The sequence below is a fragment of the Podarcis pityusensis genome, assembly GCF_964106645.2.
Source record: "Podarcis pityusensis genome assembly, chromosome: 10".
NCBI classification, from domain to species: Eukaryota; Metazoa; Chordata; class Lepidosauria; order Squamata; family Lacertidae; genus Podarcis; species Podarcis pityusensis.
Window position 1 is genome coordinate 25,413,768 of NC_138035.1, and position 18,264 is coordinate 25,432,031.

Consider the following 18,264-nt stretch of genomic DNA (forward strand, 5'->3'; position numbering starts at 1 on the left):
AAATTCAGGCAATTGCAACAAAACATAAATGTTAATAAATAAAACAAATACTACAAAGCCGCTGCAAACTTCAGATCTCTCCTCCCATGGACACCAAACCCAACAGTGTAGCCTCTGCAACTTTTCATTGCTTAGAAGTGTGGAGCGCACAACAGTTTTGCACTCTTGTGCACCAAGAAAATACTGATACAGTCAATCTTTGAATGGGGCTGTACTATTTCACAGTGCAGGTAGGGTCTCACAGGATAGGAATTGTTCTCCCTCATACCACACAAATAAAAACGAAATCCCTCCACATGGAAAACTAGATGGTTGGGAGAAAGCTTCTAAGCTAGCCTTCTCCTCCTTGTGGAAGTTTTCTATCTGTAGGAGTATTTTTACATGGAATACATTAAGTTCAGCATTGTGTACACTAACTAGCAGTGACTCTCTCCAGGGCTTCAGGCAGAAGGCTATTCCCAGCGCTCCCTGTAGATGCCAGGGAGTGAATCAGAGACCCTCTGCATTCTCCTTTTGGTGAGGTTCCCTACCAGTACTGGTGATAACATTTATGAAACTTAAGGAAATCTTTACAGTGGTTTGTCCTAATGCGTGAATCAAGTTAAAGCTGTTTCAAATTAAAAGTCAGCAGTCCGCCTATTGAGGTGTCCCATGCCTTTAAGAACCTCAAAAAGTCAAGTCTAGTCAATGTATTTTCTTTAAAGGACTACAACTCCCACAGGGCAATGTAAGAGGGCGGTCCCAGCATGCAAAGCAGCAATGACGTAAGCATAACACCAATCGTGGGCCTGCACCTACACAGCGACCCTATGGACCATTGCATGATGGGACCATCCTTGCAGACTTTATTTTACACCTTTTTTTACAACAACTTTTTACTTTTTTACAACTAGCTCTAGAATACAGTTCTGAGAGGAAAACTGATGCTGAAGAACAGCCGTCCTGTTAATCATTCCCGATTATCTACTTTAATCACATCTGTTTAACGTGAGGCGTAGGAAAGCGGAAGTGAAAGTTGTCATAGTAACGTGTAGTTTTGTCCAACCTGCCCCGGAAGTACATGGTCGGATCCCTAAAACGTGCATCTGTACATTTTTTAAAAGAAAAAAAGATACGTCAAATCTCATGCTTAGTTGTCAGAGATACAGCCAGAGACAGAAAGCCGGCAAATAAACTTTTAAAAAACGTAATTTGAAAAACCAGACAGTAACTAAGGCCTGCTGCTCCCGCCCTTGACACCCATTGGCTCATCAGCATAGTAACAGCCAATCGCACCCAGCCACGCTCCGGCGCCGGGAACCCTCACCTGGAAGGCTCCGATTGGCAGGGGGCGAACTCCGCCCCTCCCCTCCGACTTTCCTACTGGCTGCGTGTTTGGCGTGGTGCGCTGCCATTGGCCAGGGCGAGGGACCTCTTCCCCCCCACCCCGCGGCGTTTGCTGGTGATAAGCCTGAGAGGAGGGAGGCGGGTTGACGTTGATTAGTCGCTTTGGCCGTCCAAGGGGCGCGAGTGGAAGGAAGCCTCTCAGCGAGGGGGGAGGGCTTTTAATTCGTTTCCCTCGACGGTTCCCGGTCCCTTTCCTTGTGGGAGCGCGTGTGAAGCAGGTGTGCCGCCGTAGCCGCGCCAGGGTAGCACCGCTGCGATGAAGCCGCTTTGGGGTCTCGGCCTCCTCTGCGTTCTCCTCCTGGCCGGTGAGCGACGGTGGGGGATGGAGGCGTTTCTGGAAGGTTCGGCGGGTGGGCGAGCGGGACCGTTGAGGGCGCGACCTCCCCTCAGCCGCCCTGTCTTTGGGCTTACTCTATTTACCTCAGGGCATAAGTTTGTTTTGTGTTTTTTTTGGGGGGGGGACGTCCTCGTTTCATACTCCCCCCCCCCCCCGTGAGGAGAAAGGTACTTAAATTGTGAGCGGCGGTTGAGAGAGAGAGTTCGTGTGTGTAACGGTCCTCCCTCAGGGAGGCTTAACTTTCTGAGGATGTCCTGCTGAATCTTAAGGCCCAAGGCCCGGCAGCCAGTCCCGAGTGGCGCTTTAACTTCTGAGGAAACGGGTGTGCGAAAAGTGTGTGGCATGTACTTGGCTGTTGGAAGATCCGTTGTCACAGAGCTTGTTGATTCAGTCTCTGTATATCAAAAAGGGATTTGGGTGCGGGGGGGGGGAGGGTTGAAAGAATTTTTAATGACGGTTAGGGGAGAGGCGAAGTTTCCCCCTCGTTAAGTATTCATTAAGAACACTTCGATATCTGCCCTAGCAGGAGACCTTTGTGGTGGGTTGTCATTCATCATTGTGGGTGAAGAATGAAGTAAAAGTGGTCCTCAGGAGGACTGTAATTCTAACTTAGTTTCCTAATAGACAGCGTTGGACTGGGGCATTGGATGGGGATAGCAGCCATGTTTGTCGCTTCCCAGCACGTTTGTCCTACTATGCTAACTAAGCAAGAAGGGCTGAGCAGAGAGAGATGATTTCACTGTCCTCTCTTGGGACCATCATTTGCTGCCTGCTTGCGCAGCAGCTTCTCTTTACCATCCATCTGAAATTTGACAGAACTTTCTAGCTGGTCCTTGGTGCTGCCCCTTTCAGTTGGCTCTCTTGGCCAATCACACTTAATGCGGGGGGTGGGGTGGCTTGAGATTGCTTCATCAGCTTTGCTTTTTCATTCAGAATGGTTTTCACTTCTCATATACCCTGCTATGCATTTATTTGAGAGAGATTCCACATCGATGTTGCAACAAATATATGGAGCGATGCAAGCAAGGAATGGAGGGCTTGGTGGGCCCCACTTCCTACTTGAACCTAAGATGTTTCCCTGTTTCTGGTGTACAGATCAGCAAGTTTCCTTTGAGCAACTGATTTGATACTAATGTGTTCAAATTATTCATTTTGCAGCCTCAGTCCAAGCTGATGAGGTAGATGTAGATGGCACAGTGGAAGATGACCTTGGTAAAAGCAGGGAAGGATCTCGAACCGATGATGAAGTTGTTCAGAGGTTTGTTTTAAAATTCATTCTTTCAACACTTTCCCCTCAAATTGCTTTAAATGAAACAAACCTTCAAATAGAGGTAGTTGGGATTGCGGTGCAAATTTAATACCTTGTTTAAAAATGATTGACTTCATGAGGTTGCACACTGACATACTTGTGGAATGTTTGCCAGCTTCTTAACTGGCAAATTGGAAAAATGCTACCTTATCAAACACAAAGTAACTTGCACAAAGTGTTCTAGGTCATATTCTAATTGTGAGTATTGGTGCTTTGTTAAATAAACTATTGTTAAAATGAAGTCTTAATCCAATAGGCATATTTACTTTTCCAAAAGAGCACTAGTGTGCCTAAGACATTGAATGCTTATTTAACACTGACTCGCTTGCAGTGAAAATTTCAATTGCTTAAAACAAGAAGGAATGGTTTCCATTGCGTAGGTATTTTGGGACTTTTCAACCTAGAGATGTCATGAACATGGAAAATAGACAGCAACGAAAATAGAAACTGATAATACATGAGTGGCGGGGGGGGTTAACCTGTCAAGTGCTGTTTCAGTAGCATTTGGCATGTGTATGGCCACAGGAAGAGTCATTTTACAAGCTGCTTGGCTTTGTTGTGAGACCAATTGATCATGTCAGGAAACTTGGTGACATTTAGTTATGTCCTTCTGCTTGCACAAAAGAAACACTGCTAGTGTAGTGGGCCATCTGGTTTCACCTGTGTATTGCAGGCATTCTAATTGCATCAAGGAACATACATTTATGTTTGCAGAAAAATCAGTTTACTGCTACAGTGGTACCTCGGGTTAAGTACATAATTTGTTCCAGAGGTCCATTCTTAACCTGAAACTGCGCTTAACCTAAAGCACCACTTTAGCTAATAGGGCCTCCTGCTGCTGCCGCGCTGTCGGAGCACGATTTCTGATCTCATCCTGAAGCAAAGTTCTTAGCCCGAGGTACTATTTCTGGGTTAGCGGAGTATGTAACCTGAACCATATGTAACCCGAGGTACCACTGTACTTGGAAAAATAAAGTCTTAATGGATAACCTGGTATTTCTGTCTACAGGGAAGAGGAGTCTATTCAGTTAGATGGTTTAAATGCATCCCAAATAAAGCAAATTAGAGAGAAGTCAGAAAAGTTTGCATTCCAGGCAGAAGTAAACAGAATGATGAAGCTTATTATCAACTCTCTTTACAAAAATAAAGAGGTAAGCTATATATATAATATGAGACAGAGTTGATATAACTTTTTGTACGTACATGTACCTGACTGTTTTTTAAATTTCACTCCAGATCTTCTTGAGGGAATTGATTTCAAATGCATCTGATGCTCTAGACAAAATACGACTGCTTTCACTAACTGATGAAAAAGCTCTTCTTGGTAATGAAGAACTCACAATAAAAATCAAGGTAAGATACCACTTCGATTCCTTCAGCAGTTTTGGAGGATGTGTGTTACTATTAAAAATAATTCTAAGCTACTTTTTGAGAATGTATTTTAAAACGAGTGGGAAACCTGTAGTCCTCCAAATACTGTTGGATTCCCACTCCCACCAGCATGAACTGTGGTCAAGGATTGTGGGAGCTGTAGTCCAGCAAGACCTGATGGTTCCATAAATTAGGAAGTGACATCATGGTATTTTCTTGCTGCATATAAAGGAAAAGACTGACTGTAGGAAATAGAATGTCCTGCACTGTCTTGCAGTGTACCGTATTTTTTGCCCTATAGGACGTACTTTTTCCCCTCCAAAAATGAAGGGGAAATGTGTGTGCTTCCTATGGGGCTAATGCAGGCTTTCGCTGAAGCCTGGAGAGCGAGAGGGGTCGGTGCACACGGGCTCCCTAGGCTTGCGGATAGCAGCCTGTTCTGGGGGCTGGGGTCAGGGGAAGCTCGGGCTTCCCCCGCCCCAGCCCCGTGCCTGGGGGGGGGGGGGGAATATATATTTTTTCTTTATTCCCCCCCCCCCCAAAAAAAAACCTAGGTGCACCCTATGGGCCGGTGCGCCCTATGGGGCAAAAATATGGTAATCAGTTATAAAGTCATGTACATTGATGACCATTCAAACAGTGATATGTTAAACTGATAAATCACTCAGACTGGGTTTGTTTGTTTTACAGTGTGATAAAGAGAAGAATATGCTTCATGTTACAGACACTGGCATTGGCATGACTAAAGAAGAACTAATAAAAAACCTGGGTACCATTGCCAAGTCTGGTACAAGTGAATTTCTAAGTAAGATAACTGAGATGCAGGAAGAGAACCAGTCAACTTCTGAGTTGATTGGTCAGTTTGGTGTTGGCTTCTACTCAGCTTTCCTTGTGGCAGACAGGGTTATTGTCACATCAAAGCACAACAACGACACTCAACACATTTGGGAATCTGACTCAAATGAATTCTCTGTAATTGATGATCCTCGAGGAAACAGCTTGGGACGAGGCACTACTATAACGTAAGTGTTCCACTCATGGGTGGAAGAAAGTATAGACGTTTGACTTCTGTTGAACCAGATTCTCAAAAATAAAGGCTGAAGGCACAATTCTCCCTATCTAGGCATTCTCTGCTTCAGGCTGCCTAGGATTAGGATTGACGTCCCTTCACTGGGATGAACTCTAGTGGGATTTGCTTCTATAGGTCATTGGTGTTGTGGCTGTTCTGTGTTGGGAAAAGCAAGAACTTCAGATGTCTACTTTTTGATCTTTTTGTTAATAAGTTGCAGAACTCTGTACTGTTACAACATGTCGTGGCTTGTTTTGAAAGTAGTGCATAGTGTTTCCCAAGTATAATATGCTGTAGCATCTGCAGCATAAACTCCTAATTATACTGTGCTGCTAGAGAACAGAAAAGCATTTAGTTACTGGTCTGTTGAAATAATGTGCAGTGCTTAAATTTATTTTTTAATGTAATTTTACTTAAATACTTTGGTTAATATTAATTTGATTAATTAATTTGATTAATGCAGATAGCCAGCATGTAAAAATATTGTGATATGTTATTTATTACTTTAGGTATTTGTACAGTGAAAATAATGCAAACTTTAGTTGTAAAATAATGGTTTAGTTACTGGATTTTGCATCCTTTAGGATATATTTGAATTTGCAGTGCAAAATTTGATTTTAATCAATTATGTGTTAATCCTATGTGACAGTGGGTAACAATTGGCTTTGGGGCTAGATGCCCTAGCATCTGTAATCAATGTTGCATATTAAGCTAAAACTTCATTAAATCATTAAGATGAAGTCATTAGAATTGCCTAGAAAATCATTAGAATTGCCTAGAAAGTAACTTTGTAGCTGATCGTATTTTATCAGATGTAGAGTCATAATAAAAGATGTAGAGTTTGTATACAAAGCTGCACGTTTTGCTGCTTAGAATTCTTGTTGGTTGCATGGTACCAAAAAGTAGGGCCGTCTAAAACTTAATTTTAACAATGTGGCTTCATACTTGCTTCAACCTTGGTTAGCATCTCTAGTCCAAATTTAATTTAATGATGGCCCATGTGGATTGGAGAGATTGAGATTAATGACAAAAACATCTTTTTGCACAAGTTCCTGCAAGGGCTGTGCAAGATCTAATCTGTTCCTTATGCAGCTTGGTGTATTTCTTGAATCTCCCAACAAAAAGCTACAGTTGCAACTTGTGATAAAGAAGGGAGGATTCTAGAGAAAAAGGGCCTTATTGTGATGAAAATATTGGTGCCAAAACCTGCTTGGTGATCTAAGGACATTCTATCCTCCCTCAAGAGGTGGCCAACTTTTTGCCTCTTTCACAGGGAAAGGAATAATTTCTAATTTTTTACTGAGAGCAAAGATTTGCCATTTATCTTCATAGTTCACAGCTGTCTCACAACTGTAACATTTAATGTACACGCATATAACTGCCATGTCCTGAAATTTCTTAGAAAATTATTCCCTTCGCTCTCTTCCCTTCCTATGGCAAGTGGCTGAAAATTGGATTCTGCCAAATTATCAGAACAGCCTTACGAACGATAAGTTATCAGATTTTAAAGTTGCTGAACTTCTCTAGCAATGGAACTTCTAGAAGCCAATTACTCTTAGAACATGCTCATTAGCAAAAGCTAATGTAATTGTTATATCTAGTGCAAATTAGTATTAGAGAGGTTGCTAATACTCAAATCAGGCAAAATTGTTTTTGAAAAGAGAAATGTATAGTTATTTGGAGTATGCAGACAGATCTGCCAACATGCTGGTAGCACGTACCAGTTGTATCTTACATAGTAAAAGAGCTGGTCTGGTAATTTTTTTATTGGTGTTCCAGTTCAGATAACTTGGTTTAGAAGCTTGTAGGTAAAGTAGTTGTTTTTAAATGAAAAGCAAATTGATGTAAAATATGTTGCTTTGAACTGAAACAATGCATTTTCCCTTTTATTTCTCAGTCTTGTTCTGAAGGAAGAAGCTTCAGACTATCTTGAGCTGGATACAGTTAAAAACCTGGTCAGGAAATATTCACAGTTCATAAACTTCCCTATATACGTGTGGAGTAGCAAGGTAAACTTTTTAAAATATTGCTGACTTGTGTAAAATACTAAGAACATAAGTTATATAAAAGTTTAAAGATTGTTTGTGGAAACAAAGCTTTAAGTGTTGCTATTACCTATGATAAACCAGTTTAACATGAACAATAGATCCCAACTGAGCAAATGAGACTACCAAGCAAGATAGTTTCTCTGTCTACATTGTAATTGATGTTGAAATGTGCTCCTGGTAGCCAGAGGGCTTCTTATTGGATCAGCTCATACAGTAGTATCTACAAGGCACTTTTTAACACTAAGCTGTTAACGATGCCTCTGATTTACTGAAGACTTAAAAAGCTGAAGCACCATTAACTTTCAATATTGTGGCTGGTAGACAATTGGAAACTTAAGACTTAGTCTTAATACACTTAAGAATTACATGTAGTAGTGAATAGTATGGTTCAGCATGTGGTTCTTCTGCTGGATATCTGTAGAATACTTACAGCCATACTTGCTAAAGTTCAATTCTCACTTTTCAGTGCTCATGATGGACTTTACACCCTTAGCAAATATTCCCCTATTTAATTAAACATTTCTCACCAAATATATGAATGCAACATTAACTATTTCTGCAGACTGAAACTGTAGAAGAACCTCTTGAGGAAGAAGAAATGAAGGAGAAAGAGGAAACAGATGAAGAAGCTGCAGTGGAGGAAGAAGAGGAAGACAAAAAGCCAAAAACCAAGATGGTAATAGTTCTTCACATGCCTTTAATGTTAAAACAGCTACCAACTGGAATTGGCTGAGTTAGTAAGGTTATCCAAACAAGATGTGTATACATAGGTTTAGGGTTGCATATCTCCAGATGAAAAATCTATTTGCTACAATTCTTTGGAGAGTGGTTTCAGAACATTTGAAATAAAATCAGATACCTATTGGTTTTTAGCTCTCAAAGTGCTTCCCCTTTAGCCAAAGGTTTGAAGAAGTGCCTTTTTTTCTTTTTTGGAAGAACAAGAGTTTCATGGGTGGTGACCCCAAAACAGTCCCATGAAACCTGGGCATCCTCGGTGTTTAGAGAACGTTGGGGAAAGGGTAAAATCCTGAACAGTAACATTCTACTCTGCAGCATTTTGTTTCAGGTCCCACATATTTTTCTGATTATTTGGCCCAATAATACAAATAGCGTAGACAGAGGCAAGTACATCTATAGGTAGAGGGATTCTGATTGTTGTCAACAGTCTCAACACTTTGTCCTCTTTTTTTCTTTGTCATTTCCAAATTCATAAATTACTGACATGACAGGAAAAGCAACTATTATGTTTGTGTGATGCATATTTAGTTGAGTACCATGCCAGCTAAAGTGTAGACAGCTGCCACCATTTAACTTACATGACATGTAAAAACTTGAGTTCTGCAAATAATGCTAAAATACTTTACAGGTTGAAAAAACTGTATGGGATTGGGAGCTTATGAATGACATCAAGCCCATTTGGCAGAGACCATCTAAAGAAGTTGAAGAAGATGAATACAAGGCTTTCTACAAATCATTTTCTAAGGTGTGCTTGCTTTAGCATATTGGGATAAAAAAATTAAACTGCAGTGTTAGATGTCAAAACTTGCTTTGATGGGGTTGGATGAAATTGGTACACTGATTTTCAAGGCATGTGTCTAGAGCTTGGTAAGATAACCATGAAAGTACTTATAATAGTTGCCATGCTGTGGTCTCAACTTGCTGCCGGTATGAGGTACACTTTAAAAAAACTAGATTCTGACTTGAATCAAGAAAGCACCAACTCTGTGTAACTTTATTGCAGGAGACTGATGAACCCATGGCTTACATTCACTTTACTGCTGAGGGAGAGGTGACATTCAAGTCCATTTTGTTTGTTCCGACAACTGCTCCACGTGGCTTATTTGATGAATATGGATCCAAAAAGAGTGATTTTATAAAGGTAAAAATGTTGTAAATTTCTTCCTAGAATCATAAAATTGTAGAGTTGGAATGCAGGAATCTCAAGATGCAGTCCCTTGTGCAAGCAGTTTTATTGCTTCCTAAAAAGACAGTTGCAGAAACGGTCATTAATAACTTTGTTGTCTTACAGCTGTATGTCCGGAGAGTTTTCATCACAGATGACTTCCATGACATGATGCCCAAGTACCTTAACTTCGTCAAGGGTGTTGTAAGTATCTTCAGGAATAACGTCCAGTGATAACTTTCAACTCCAATTTTACTGCTAAGCCTCTCTATAAAATGTTCTTTTTAAATGCAGGTAGATTCAGATGATCTTCCTCTAAATGTATCTCGTGAGACCCTCCAGCAACACAAACTGCTAAAGGTACGTCATTTACAGCAAGAGCTTTCAGGGGATGTCTTAATGTAGCTTAAGAGCATGAGTTGTAGAACTTAAAAATATCTAAACCATGGGTAGGCAAACTAAGGCCCAGGAGCTGGATCCAGCCCAATTGCCTTCTAAATCTGGCCCATGAACGGTCCGGGAATCAGCATGTTTTTACATGAGTAGAATGTGTGCTTTTATTTAAAATGCATATCTGGGTTATTTGTGGGGCATAGGAATTTGTTCATCCCCCCCCCCCAAAAAAAATATAGTCCGGCCCCCCACAAGGTCTGAGGGATAGTGGACCGGCCCCCTGCTGAAAAAGTTTGTTGACCCCTGATATAAACAATTGGTTTGACTCTGAAGATCTCTTTTGTCTAGAGGCAGAGCTGGAGTTTTCTCCTTTATTCAAGGGTTAAGCCATAATCAACAGGCAGATGGGTCTGTATTAGCAAAAAACAGGAGGGTTGGTTTTAATAGGAATATTTAATAAGAATGCATCATAATGCATCTTGACCTAACAACTTGCAGAGTTTCAAAACTCCTGATGTTCTTGAAAGCTGTCATATGCAAGTGTCCTTTTTCAATCATTTTTAGGTTATCAGGAAGAAACTTGTCCGCAAAACACTTGATATGATTAAAAAGATTGCTGACGAAAAATACAATGAAACATTCTGGAAAGAATTTGGAACAAACATCAAACTTGGAGTTATTGAGGATCATTCAAATCGCACTCGTCTAGCAAAATTGCTTCGCTTCCAAACTTCTCACCATGAGTCTGAATTGACTAGTCTAGACCAATATGTAGAAAGAATGAAGGAGAAACAGGATAAAATCTATTTCATGGCTGGATCAAGCAGAAAGGAGGTCAGTCATTTTTCATCATTGAATCCTACTGTGATTGTAACTTCCATTGCAGAAAGATGTTGCTATATCTCTAGAAAAGTAAGACTAATGCCTTATTCAGGCTGGATAAATGTATGCTAGTAGTGAAAGAATACCTCATTTAGCATTTTGGATCTTGCAGTACTGTGTGCTTATACTAGTATTTTGTACACCTGCTTTGTAGGCTGAATCTTCACCATTTGTAGAACGACTTTTGAAAAAAGGCTATGAAGTAATCTATCTGACTGAGCCGGTAGATGAATATTGCATTCAGGCTCTCCCAGAGTTTGATAACAAAAGGTTCCAGAATGTAGCTAAAGAAGGAGTAAAGTTTGAGGAGAGTGAAAAATCGAAGGAAGCCCGTGAAGCTTTAGAAAAAGAATATGAACCCCTTCTAAATTGGATGAAAGATAAAGCTCTGAAGGATAAGGTATGTACATACTAAGGAAACTCATACTCTTCTACTGATGCATTTCTGTGCTACGTTTGAACTCACAACAATATTTCTTTTTCAGATTGAAAAAGCAGTGTTGTCTCAACGATTAACTCAGTCTCCATGTGCTCTTGTGGCTAGTCAGTATGGATGGTCTGGCAATATGGAAAGAATTATGAAGGCTCAGGCTTACCAGACAGGCAAAGACATTTCTACAAAGTAAGTATTTAGAATTTTTCCTAAGTGCTTTCTAGTTAAAGAATTTATAAGTCAGACATAACATCTGCCAGTAGTCTTCTGGATAAAGCACTCCCATCTAGAACTTATAGGCTATATTACCTGGCTGATCATAAAGCTGTCTTGCTGTTACCCCAGCTTCAAGGTCTCATAGGCCTTGTTTTAGCATTGCAACTGGAAACTATCCCATAAGCAATGTAAATGCAAATAGTTAAGTATTTCAAAAATGCCTTTTGGAACATTTCATATTAAACATTTTGCAGTTTGATATAGAGGCTCTGAAGTGAATTTTCTATGCAAGTTTGGTATGCATGCCACAACATTGTGGCAGTTTCTTACACTTAGGCTGCAATCCTAGGCACAGTCATCTGAGTGAAACCATTGAAGGTGGGACTTGCTTCTGAATAAACAGACAATTGCACTGCACAACGCTTAGTCTTCCTACAAATTGCAATGTTATCTTTGCCTAAGATTAAATTAACAACTCAAGGCCGCCTCATTAAGTATCTTTACTGGTTAGGAAGTTGTTTTTTTTAACGTTTCATACAAAAGTACTATATTTAGTGAACCTTAAATATTCATTCTTTATAGTTACTATGCAAGCCAAAAGAAGACATTTGAAATAAACCCTAGACATCCCCTCATAAAAGACATGCTCAGACGTATTCAGGTAAGAAAGTTCTAGGACCCTGGGCATCTGTATTGTCGGGTCCTGCTGGAGCTACTTGAATTCTACCTTTTGAAGCTGTATTAAAGTAACTTGTTCCTTCTTCCTGTAACAAAATACCAAATGCTGGGTAACTCATGCTGCAGCCTATTTGGCTACATGTATGACAGCCTAGTGACCACAAGCTCATTTTGTTGTGCTAATTTTTTGCTTCTTTCTCAGGAAAATGAAGAAGATCAAACAGTTGCTGATCTTGCTGTGGTTTTATTTGAGACTGCTACCCTAAGATCAGGGTATCTGCTACCCGATACAAAGGAATATGGAGAAAGGGTAGAAAGAATGCTTCGTCTGAGCCTGAACATTGACCCAGAAGAAAAGGTTGGTTAAAACGTCAAGGCAATTGGCATAAGCCTTCAATTCAGTTTAATTGGCTCTTCATTCAAGAAGCACAGTGGTATTCAGTACAGAATTGGAACATACTAATCTAGTCAAATGCTAACAGAACTGTAACCAGCTATTACTTAAAAGCAAGGCTGAAAATGTCCTATTAGCTAGCTATTAGGCCACTTACATAATTATAGAAATGTAAGAATTAGGAAAACAGTTGTCTGAGCAGAAAAGGAACATAATTGAAATTAAGACTCAGCTGCTGTACATCACAGGTGCTTCTGTGCTATGGTTCCTTCATCTTACACCTACTTTGGTGTAAATTTAACTAGAGAGAATACGCTTATGGGGGGAGGGAATGCTAGGAACCGAATTGGAGCTTGTGCCAATGAGCCAGAGGTTCCCTATGCCAAATACCCAGTTTAACACACTTAAATTTTTTACTACTTCCCCAAAATGAAATCCCATGCGCAGTAATGTACCATGACTGCAAATGTTCCAATGGAAGTCTTGGGTACTAATCCTGCATTGTCCAGAGAGCCTTAACAAGAAAAAATCACACTTGGTATTGATTTAAAGTATTTTGGAGGATGGTTGGTTGGTTTTTTTGTTCACTAAATAAAATGATTTCTGAAAGGTGGAAGAAGAACCAGAAGAACCAGAAGATGCTACTGAAGAGGTAGAACAGGAAGAGGAAATAGAAGCTGATGAAGACGCTGAAGACAGTGAATCAAAGGTTAGTGCTATTGTGTGCGATGGTGCAAAACTTTACATAATTGAAAATGGAATTCTAATACGTGTTTTTCAAAAGGACATCATATTCCCTTTATCCAAATAATACAATCTTGTGTTTCTGGTTGATTAGAGCAGGCCTAAAGTAGAGGCAAACTGTTTGGACTCATTTAAAGTTGCTAATAACTGGAGTACTGTTTTTGCTCTGGCCCAGTGTGGTGTCCTAGATGTTATTGAATTCTACTTCCTATCAGTTCCAGCCAGTATGGCCAGTGGTCAGGAATGATGGAAGCTGGGAATCAATCGGTATCTAGAGTGCACCACATTGGCTATTCCTGCTCTAAAGCTGAGTAATGTAAACCTTGCAAATAGGAATAAAAAATGGCATACTGCGTAATAGCAAGCCTAGAAATAATGTTGAGACGCTTGTCCATTCTTTTATAGGCAAGTGTTTGTGCCTTGAAACATTTGACTTAGTCTTTTCTTTGTCTGTCTTCCAGGAGCCCACAGATGTAAAGGATGAATTGTAAAATGCACTCTCACAAATCGTATCCTGTGTCTGGGATGAAACAGGAATGTGAACTAAATTTGTTTTGGTTTGTTTTTTTTCAATGTAAAATGTTGGGGGGAGGCTTAGGGTTATGGGCAGGAGAGAATTTTTTAAGTTGCATTTTTTAAACATTCCTCACAATGTAAATTTGTACTATTTAACTGACTACTTGGTGTAAAATCTTGTCATGTGTACAAAATTAAAATGTTCACACCATTTGCTGTATGGGGCAGCGGAGGTGCTTATTTACTTACCTTGAAATTAAGCAAAGTTAGTCTGTTAGTAGAACAACCTTGTTGAAAGAGAAACAATGGAAGAAAAGTGGGAAAGGAAAACCTGTTAACTATTTTACAGGAGATGCTTAATAATCAGAACTGATAAAGGTATGGAGCACCATCTGTGTTTTAGAAAGTATACACTATTCAGAAGCCAGAACATAATTACTTTAAAATACAGGGGATTGGAAATAGGAATCGATGCTATTTTGTCAATTCTGCTATTGCAACAGAAGTTATTCACAGCTATAATAGGCAGGTTCTAAATTACTTGTACTTCCTCAAACAAGTAGAATGCCCAATTTCCAGGTTCTGTATGTTTTTAAAAGAGATTAAATTAAATTACTTCCCTGTTTTTTGTATGAAAATAGTGGACCTCATTTATTAACAAGACCTGACTAGTTGCTGTTTCAGAAGAAGAAAAACCTGAACACTCATTTCTTGCGTAATTAAGAGGTCTATGAGTGATATGCAACAATGGAAACAGATGGAAAATTGTGGTGCTGGAAGATGTAGCAAGGTGGAACTACAGCCTACACGAGGCATTGTACCAAGGAACTAGGCAGCAAAAAAAATGAGAACTAGAGCAGAGACGTATGTGGTCACATGACAAGTTGAGCTTTGTAGCAGTTGTCAATTCTGAACTCGTCCACAAGGTCTTATATATAGAATGTATGCCAATCTATAAGGTGGTAAATCCTGAAAGCAGCGATACCTTCCACTGCAGGAAAAAAGTCTAGTTGGTACAGCAGATAACTATAGACACCTTATATTAAACTGGCTGCTCTTAATATAGATTTAAAGGACAATCATAACAATTTCTACTGAAGAAGTACTAGTCAACTCAATGAGGTAGATACATTAGGATTGTAGCCTAAGGCTTGCCTACAGAAAGCACACTTCACGCAGCTTTGTGAAACGTGAGTTTATTGCACCACCACTTTTAGGGAGTGAAAATCCAAGGAGGCAACCATCCATCTCCAGTTCCCATTATTTTCATCAACTGGGCTACCCTCCCACCATTGGAACCAACTGTTCTTTAGTGGGTGTCATTTTGCTGCCTTTTACTGCAGAGGCTGCAGTGCTAGAACCTACAAGGCCCCAACCTGCAAATCCACCTCCATTACAGCCACTTTAAGGTAGGCTTGACACCCTTGCTTGTTGGAAGCCCATTATAGAATTGTGAGCAGCCTACAGCAATGGATGTATCTGCTCTGATGAGGGGCTGATGAGATGCTGACAGATTTCTTCCTATGCCCCAAATAGCCAGTCTGTAAGGTCCATTGCAAGTGCATTGCAACTCTTTCCAAGGTGTTTGATTGACACTAACCAAATGTGTAACCAAGAACTAGTACTTCAACGGACAGCTGCATATTTCTGCATTGCAGGAGGTTGATGATCCTCTATTAATAGGTGTCCCTATTCTATGAGATACCTTTTGCTCTTGTGTTACATCTTAGTCCCTGCCCTTGGGCTGACAACCTGGCTCATTGATCTCTGAAAGTCACTCTGCAGACCTTTTTCAGCAGAAGCGTAGAAAAGCTTAACACCTCATCAAAAACCTACAGAAACGGTTTTAAGGAAAAGGGGGGAAATAGTACTGGCATATTGTGCCATATAGAGAGAGCAATGCTACAGGTACATATTGAGACAAACCAGACAGCTAAGTAAAAGACTGCCTTGTATTGCATGGGAGGAAGTAAAAACATTTTGACTCCAGAAAATGGGCATACACTAGATGACTTGTATAGCCAGTGTTGCCAGAAATCTTTGAAATTGCACAGGTTCAATTATAAATACGAAAGAGCAGTTTGTGGAGGAACATAATCCTTGCATCATCACTGTTGTGAAGGCTGAACTTCCTGATTTCTTTCTTTGAGCCCCAATAGTTCAGTTCTGAGTTCTCCAGGCTTGGGAGGAACTTCTGGTATTGTCTAAAAAAAAAAAAAGGCAAGTCATACTGATACCAAGAACCACAAGTTCGGTTTTTAAATTTATAGCTTTGAATATATGCACACTTAGTGGAAGCTTCTAGGTCATGAACCATGATAAGGTATTAGCTCTAACCCAGGTGTGGGCTTCTGGGTATTGCTGAACTACAACTCCCATCAACCCCAGCAAGCACAGCCAATGGGCAGGGATAATAGGTTCAGCAACATCAGGAGGGCCAAAAATTCCCCACACTCCATTTCAAAATGCACAAAATGGATAAAAGGCTAAAACAATAAAGGAATATTTTGAACTGCCTTTGGACACAGATCTGCAGGCTTAGGGAAAAGAGTAAGCTGTTCAAAGCCATCCAGGCAACAGAAGATCCAACTATTATTGCTCAGCAGCTCATCTAAGGCCTAGGCTACTGTCTGTCCTGGGATGGACAGTAAAAAACACACAACCTACAGTCTTGGGAGATATATTACCTCTCGGAGCTGTATTGGGGAATAAGTGTATGCCCAGTGTTACTGTGTTGTTTGATGTAAGCTGTCCTGGGGGTCCTTCTGAAGTTGAAAGGTCAACTATTTCAAACAAACCAATACATAAATGGTTGGGAGGGGGGGAGAAGCCACTTACAAGATCAGGCCTGTAATATCGATGGACAACTTCTGCACCAGCAAACATGGCCAACATACTTGCACTGAACATTTTCAGGTAGCGAGGCCAAGCTACTCCTGCAGGCATAGCCAAGAGCTACTAGCAGCAACTGGAATACAAGTAAAAGAGGAAGACGAGGACACTGACTAGCAAAGAAATGGCATGAACTCTGATGACATAAAAGGAAAATGATTCCAGGATAGAAACACAAGATGCTGGACATTCTGGCAGTGCCTATCGCTGGCTGTATCCAACTAATATGCTCAAAATGGATTTCAATTGATTAACTTAAGTTTGTTGATTACAATGGATCTACTACACTATTTCTTGCTCAAAGCCACACAGCAAATCCCCAACACAGAGATGGAAAAACAATTTTAGTCTGCACTCCCATGCACAATTACTTAGAAATATGTCCCACTGCGCACAGTGGGACTTCTAAGTAGATGTGCATGGGACTGCAATTTCAGACCCATGTGCATCTAAGAAATCGTTGGCATGCTGTGGGCTCCAATCCAGTAAAATTTCTGAAAACAACACATTAGTCTGTCATGGCATAAATTTGTGTGCCAGCTATGCCCATTCCTGGAGATGTCAGATCTGGCTATGGTGATACATACCTTAGGTACAATCCGTTTGGATTAATGAAACACACCCTAGATGGGACTGTATTTATTGCAGTAGTCTAACCTAGAGTTTACCAGAGCATAGAGAGCAGTAGTTGGGCTTTCCCTCTTCAGATACGGGCCACCAGCCAAAGCTGATGGAAAGCACTCTGCGAATAATTGTATGGTAAATTGGTATTGTTATAATGAGGCTATTATTGGAATCTAATTGAAAACTAATAAAAATTATCAAAAAGAAAGAAAAGAAAGAAAGCACTCTGCGACACAGGCCACCTGCGCCTCAAGGAACAGTTGCAAAGGATCCAGCAAACGGCAGTCTCCACGTTGGGAGAAATGGGTTGCCTGCGGGTCTCTTAAACGGTTCTCCCAGACCCATGAAACCGAGCAAATCCGCCTGTGACAAACACGCATCTTGCCCAACGGACACGCGTGTCCTTCCACAACGCCAAAAGGCAAGCCAGGCTCTTCCCCACGGAAAGGAGGAGATGGGGGGTGGGGTTCTTCCATAAAGCTCCCTGGTTGCCAGCACCGCCCTGAGGTTCCCTCTTACCTGCATCAACCCTGATCACTGGCTCGGCGCTGGCGGAGACTAATCTCACGAAGGACAAGCCGAAAGAAGGTTCTCTTTGGCCGGACCAGAAGCCAATAGAGGACGCGGAAGGCAAGAGCAACGCACAGGTCAAGAAGTCACGTGTACGACTAGATGTTACGTCCCATCACTCTTCTGGAACTTGAAAGCACTCTAGAGATAGAAATGTGGAATAGCGTGTAGCCTTTCCATTCGTGTAGCCTTTACATTCACGGGAAGATTTGAAAGACGCCCATGGCTGTAATTCTCGCCCTAGGTGCTCTACGCCTGCTCTAAGTGTAACGTATATATGGGGGGAAAGCCCTAAATATTCCGCATCGGGAGATAAAGGAGGAAAGCCGTTCGCTCTAGACCGGCAGTGCTATAATAAGGCTAATGAACTAAGTCACTCCTATTTTTGCTATGTCTATGATGAAGTAATAAAATAAAATTGAAATAAAATAAAATTTTGTATATATATGTATGTATGTATACATATACACACACACACGGAAGTAATAAAATAAAATAT

At 40.7% G+C, this 18,264-nt stretch overlaps 2 protein-coding genes across 2 annotated transcripts; one reads left to right on the top strand and one right to left on the bottom strand.

Moving 5' to 3' along the window:
• The first annotated feature begins 1,444 nt into the window (after nt 1–1,444).
• Nucleotides 1,445–13,899, top strand: HSP90B1 (heat shock protein 90 beta family member 1). The gene is made up of 18 exons (XM_080971693.1): nt 1,445–1,691; nt 2,882–2,981; nt 4,042–4,183; nt 4,269–4,385; nt 5,094–5,425; nt 7,370–7,481; nt 8,083–8,196; nt 8,887–9,003; nt 9,262–9,399; nt 9,550–9,627; nt 9,718–9,783; nt 10,381–10,650; nt 10,853–11,098; nt 11,184–11,320; nt 11,930–12,008; nt 12,228–12,383; nt 13,030–13,128; nt 13,625–13,899. Exons 1-18 carry the CDS (start codon nt 1,643–1,645, stop codon nt 13,652–13,654), a joined length of 2,382 nt encoding a protein of 793 aa, XP_080827819.1. The 5' UTR covers nt 1,445–1,642; the 3' UTR covers nt 13,655–13,899.
• A 960-nt stretch (nt 13,900–14,859) lies between these two features.
• On the bottom strand, nt 14,860–17,963 carry UQCC6 (ubiquinol-cytochrome c reductase complex assembly factor 6). The gene is made up of 3 exons (XM_080971872.1): nt 17,715–17,963; nt 16,518–16,647; nt 14,860–15,883 (listed from the first exon to the last, which is right to left on the bottom strand). Exons 2-3 carry the CDS (start codon nt 16,623–16,625, stop codon nt 15,788–15,790), a joined length of 204 nt encoding a protein of 67 aa, XP_080827998.1. The 5' UTR covers nt 16,626–16,647; nt 17,715–17,963; the 3' UTR covers nt 14,860–15,787.
• Nucleotides 17,964–18,264: the final 301 nt, after the last annotated feature.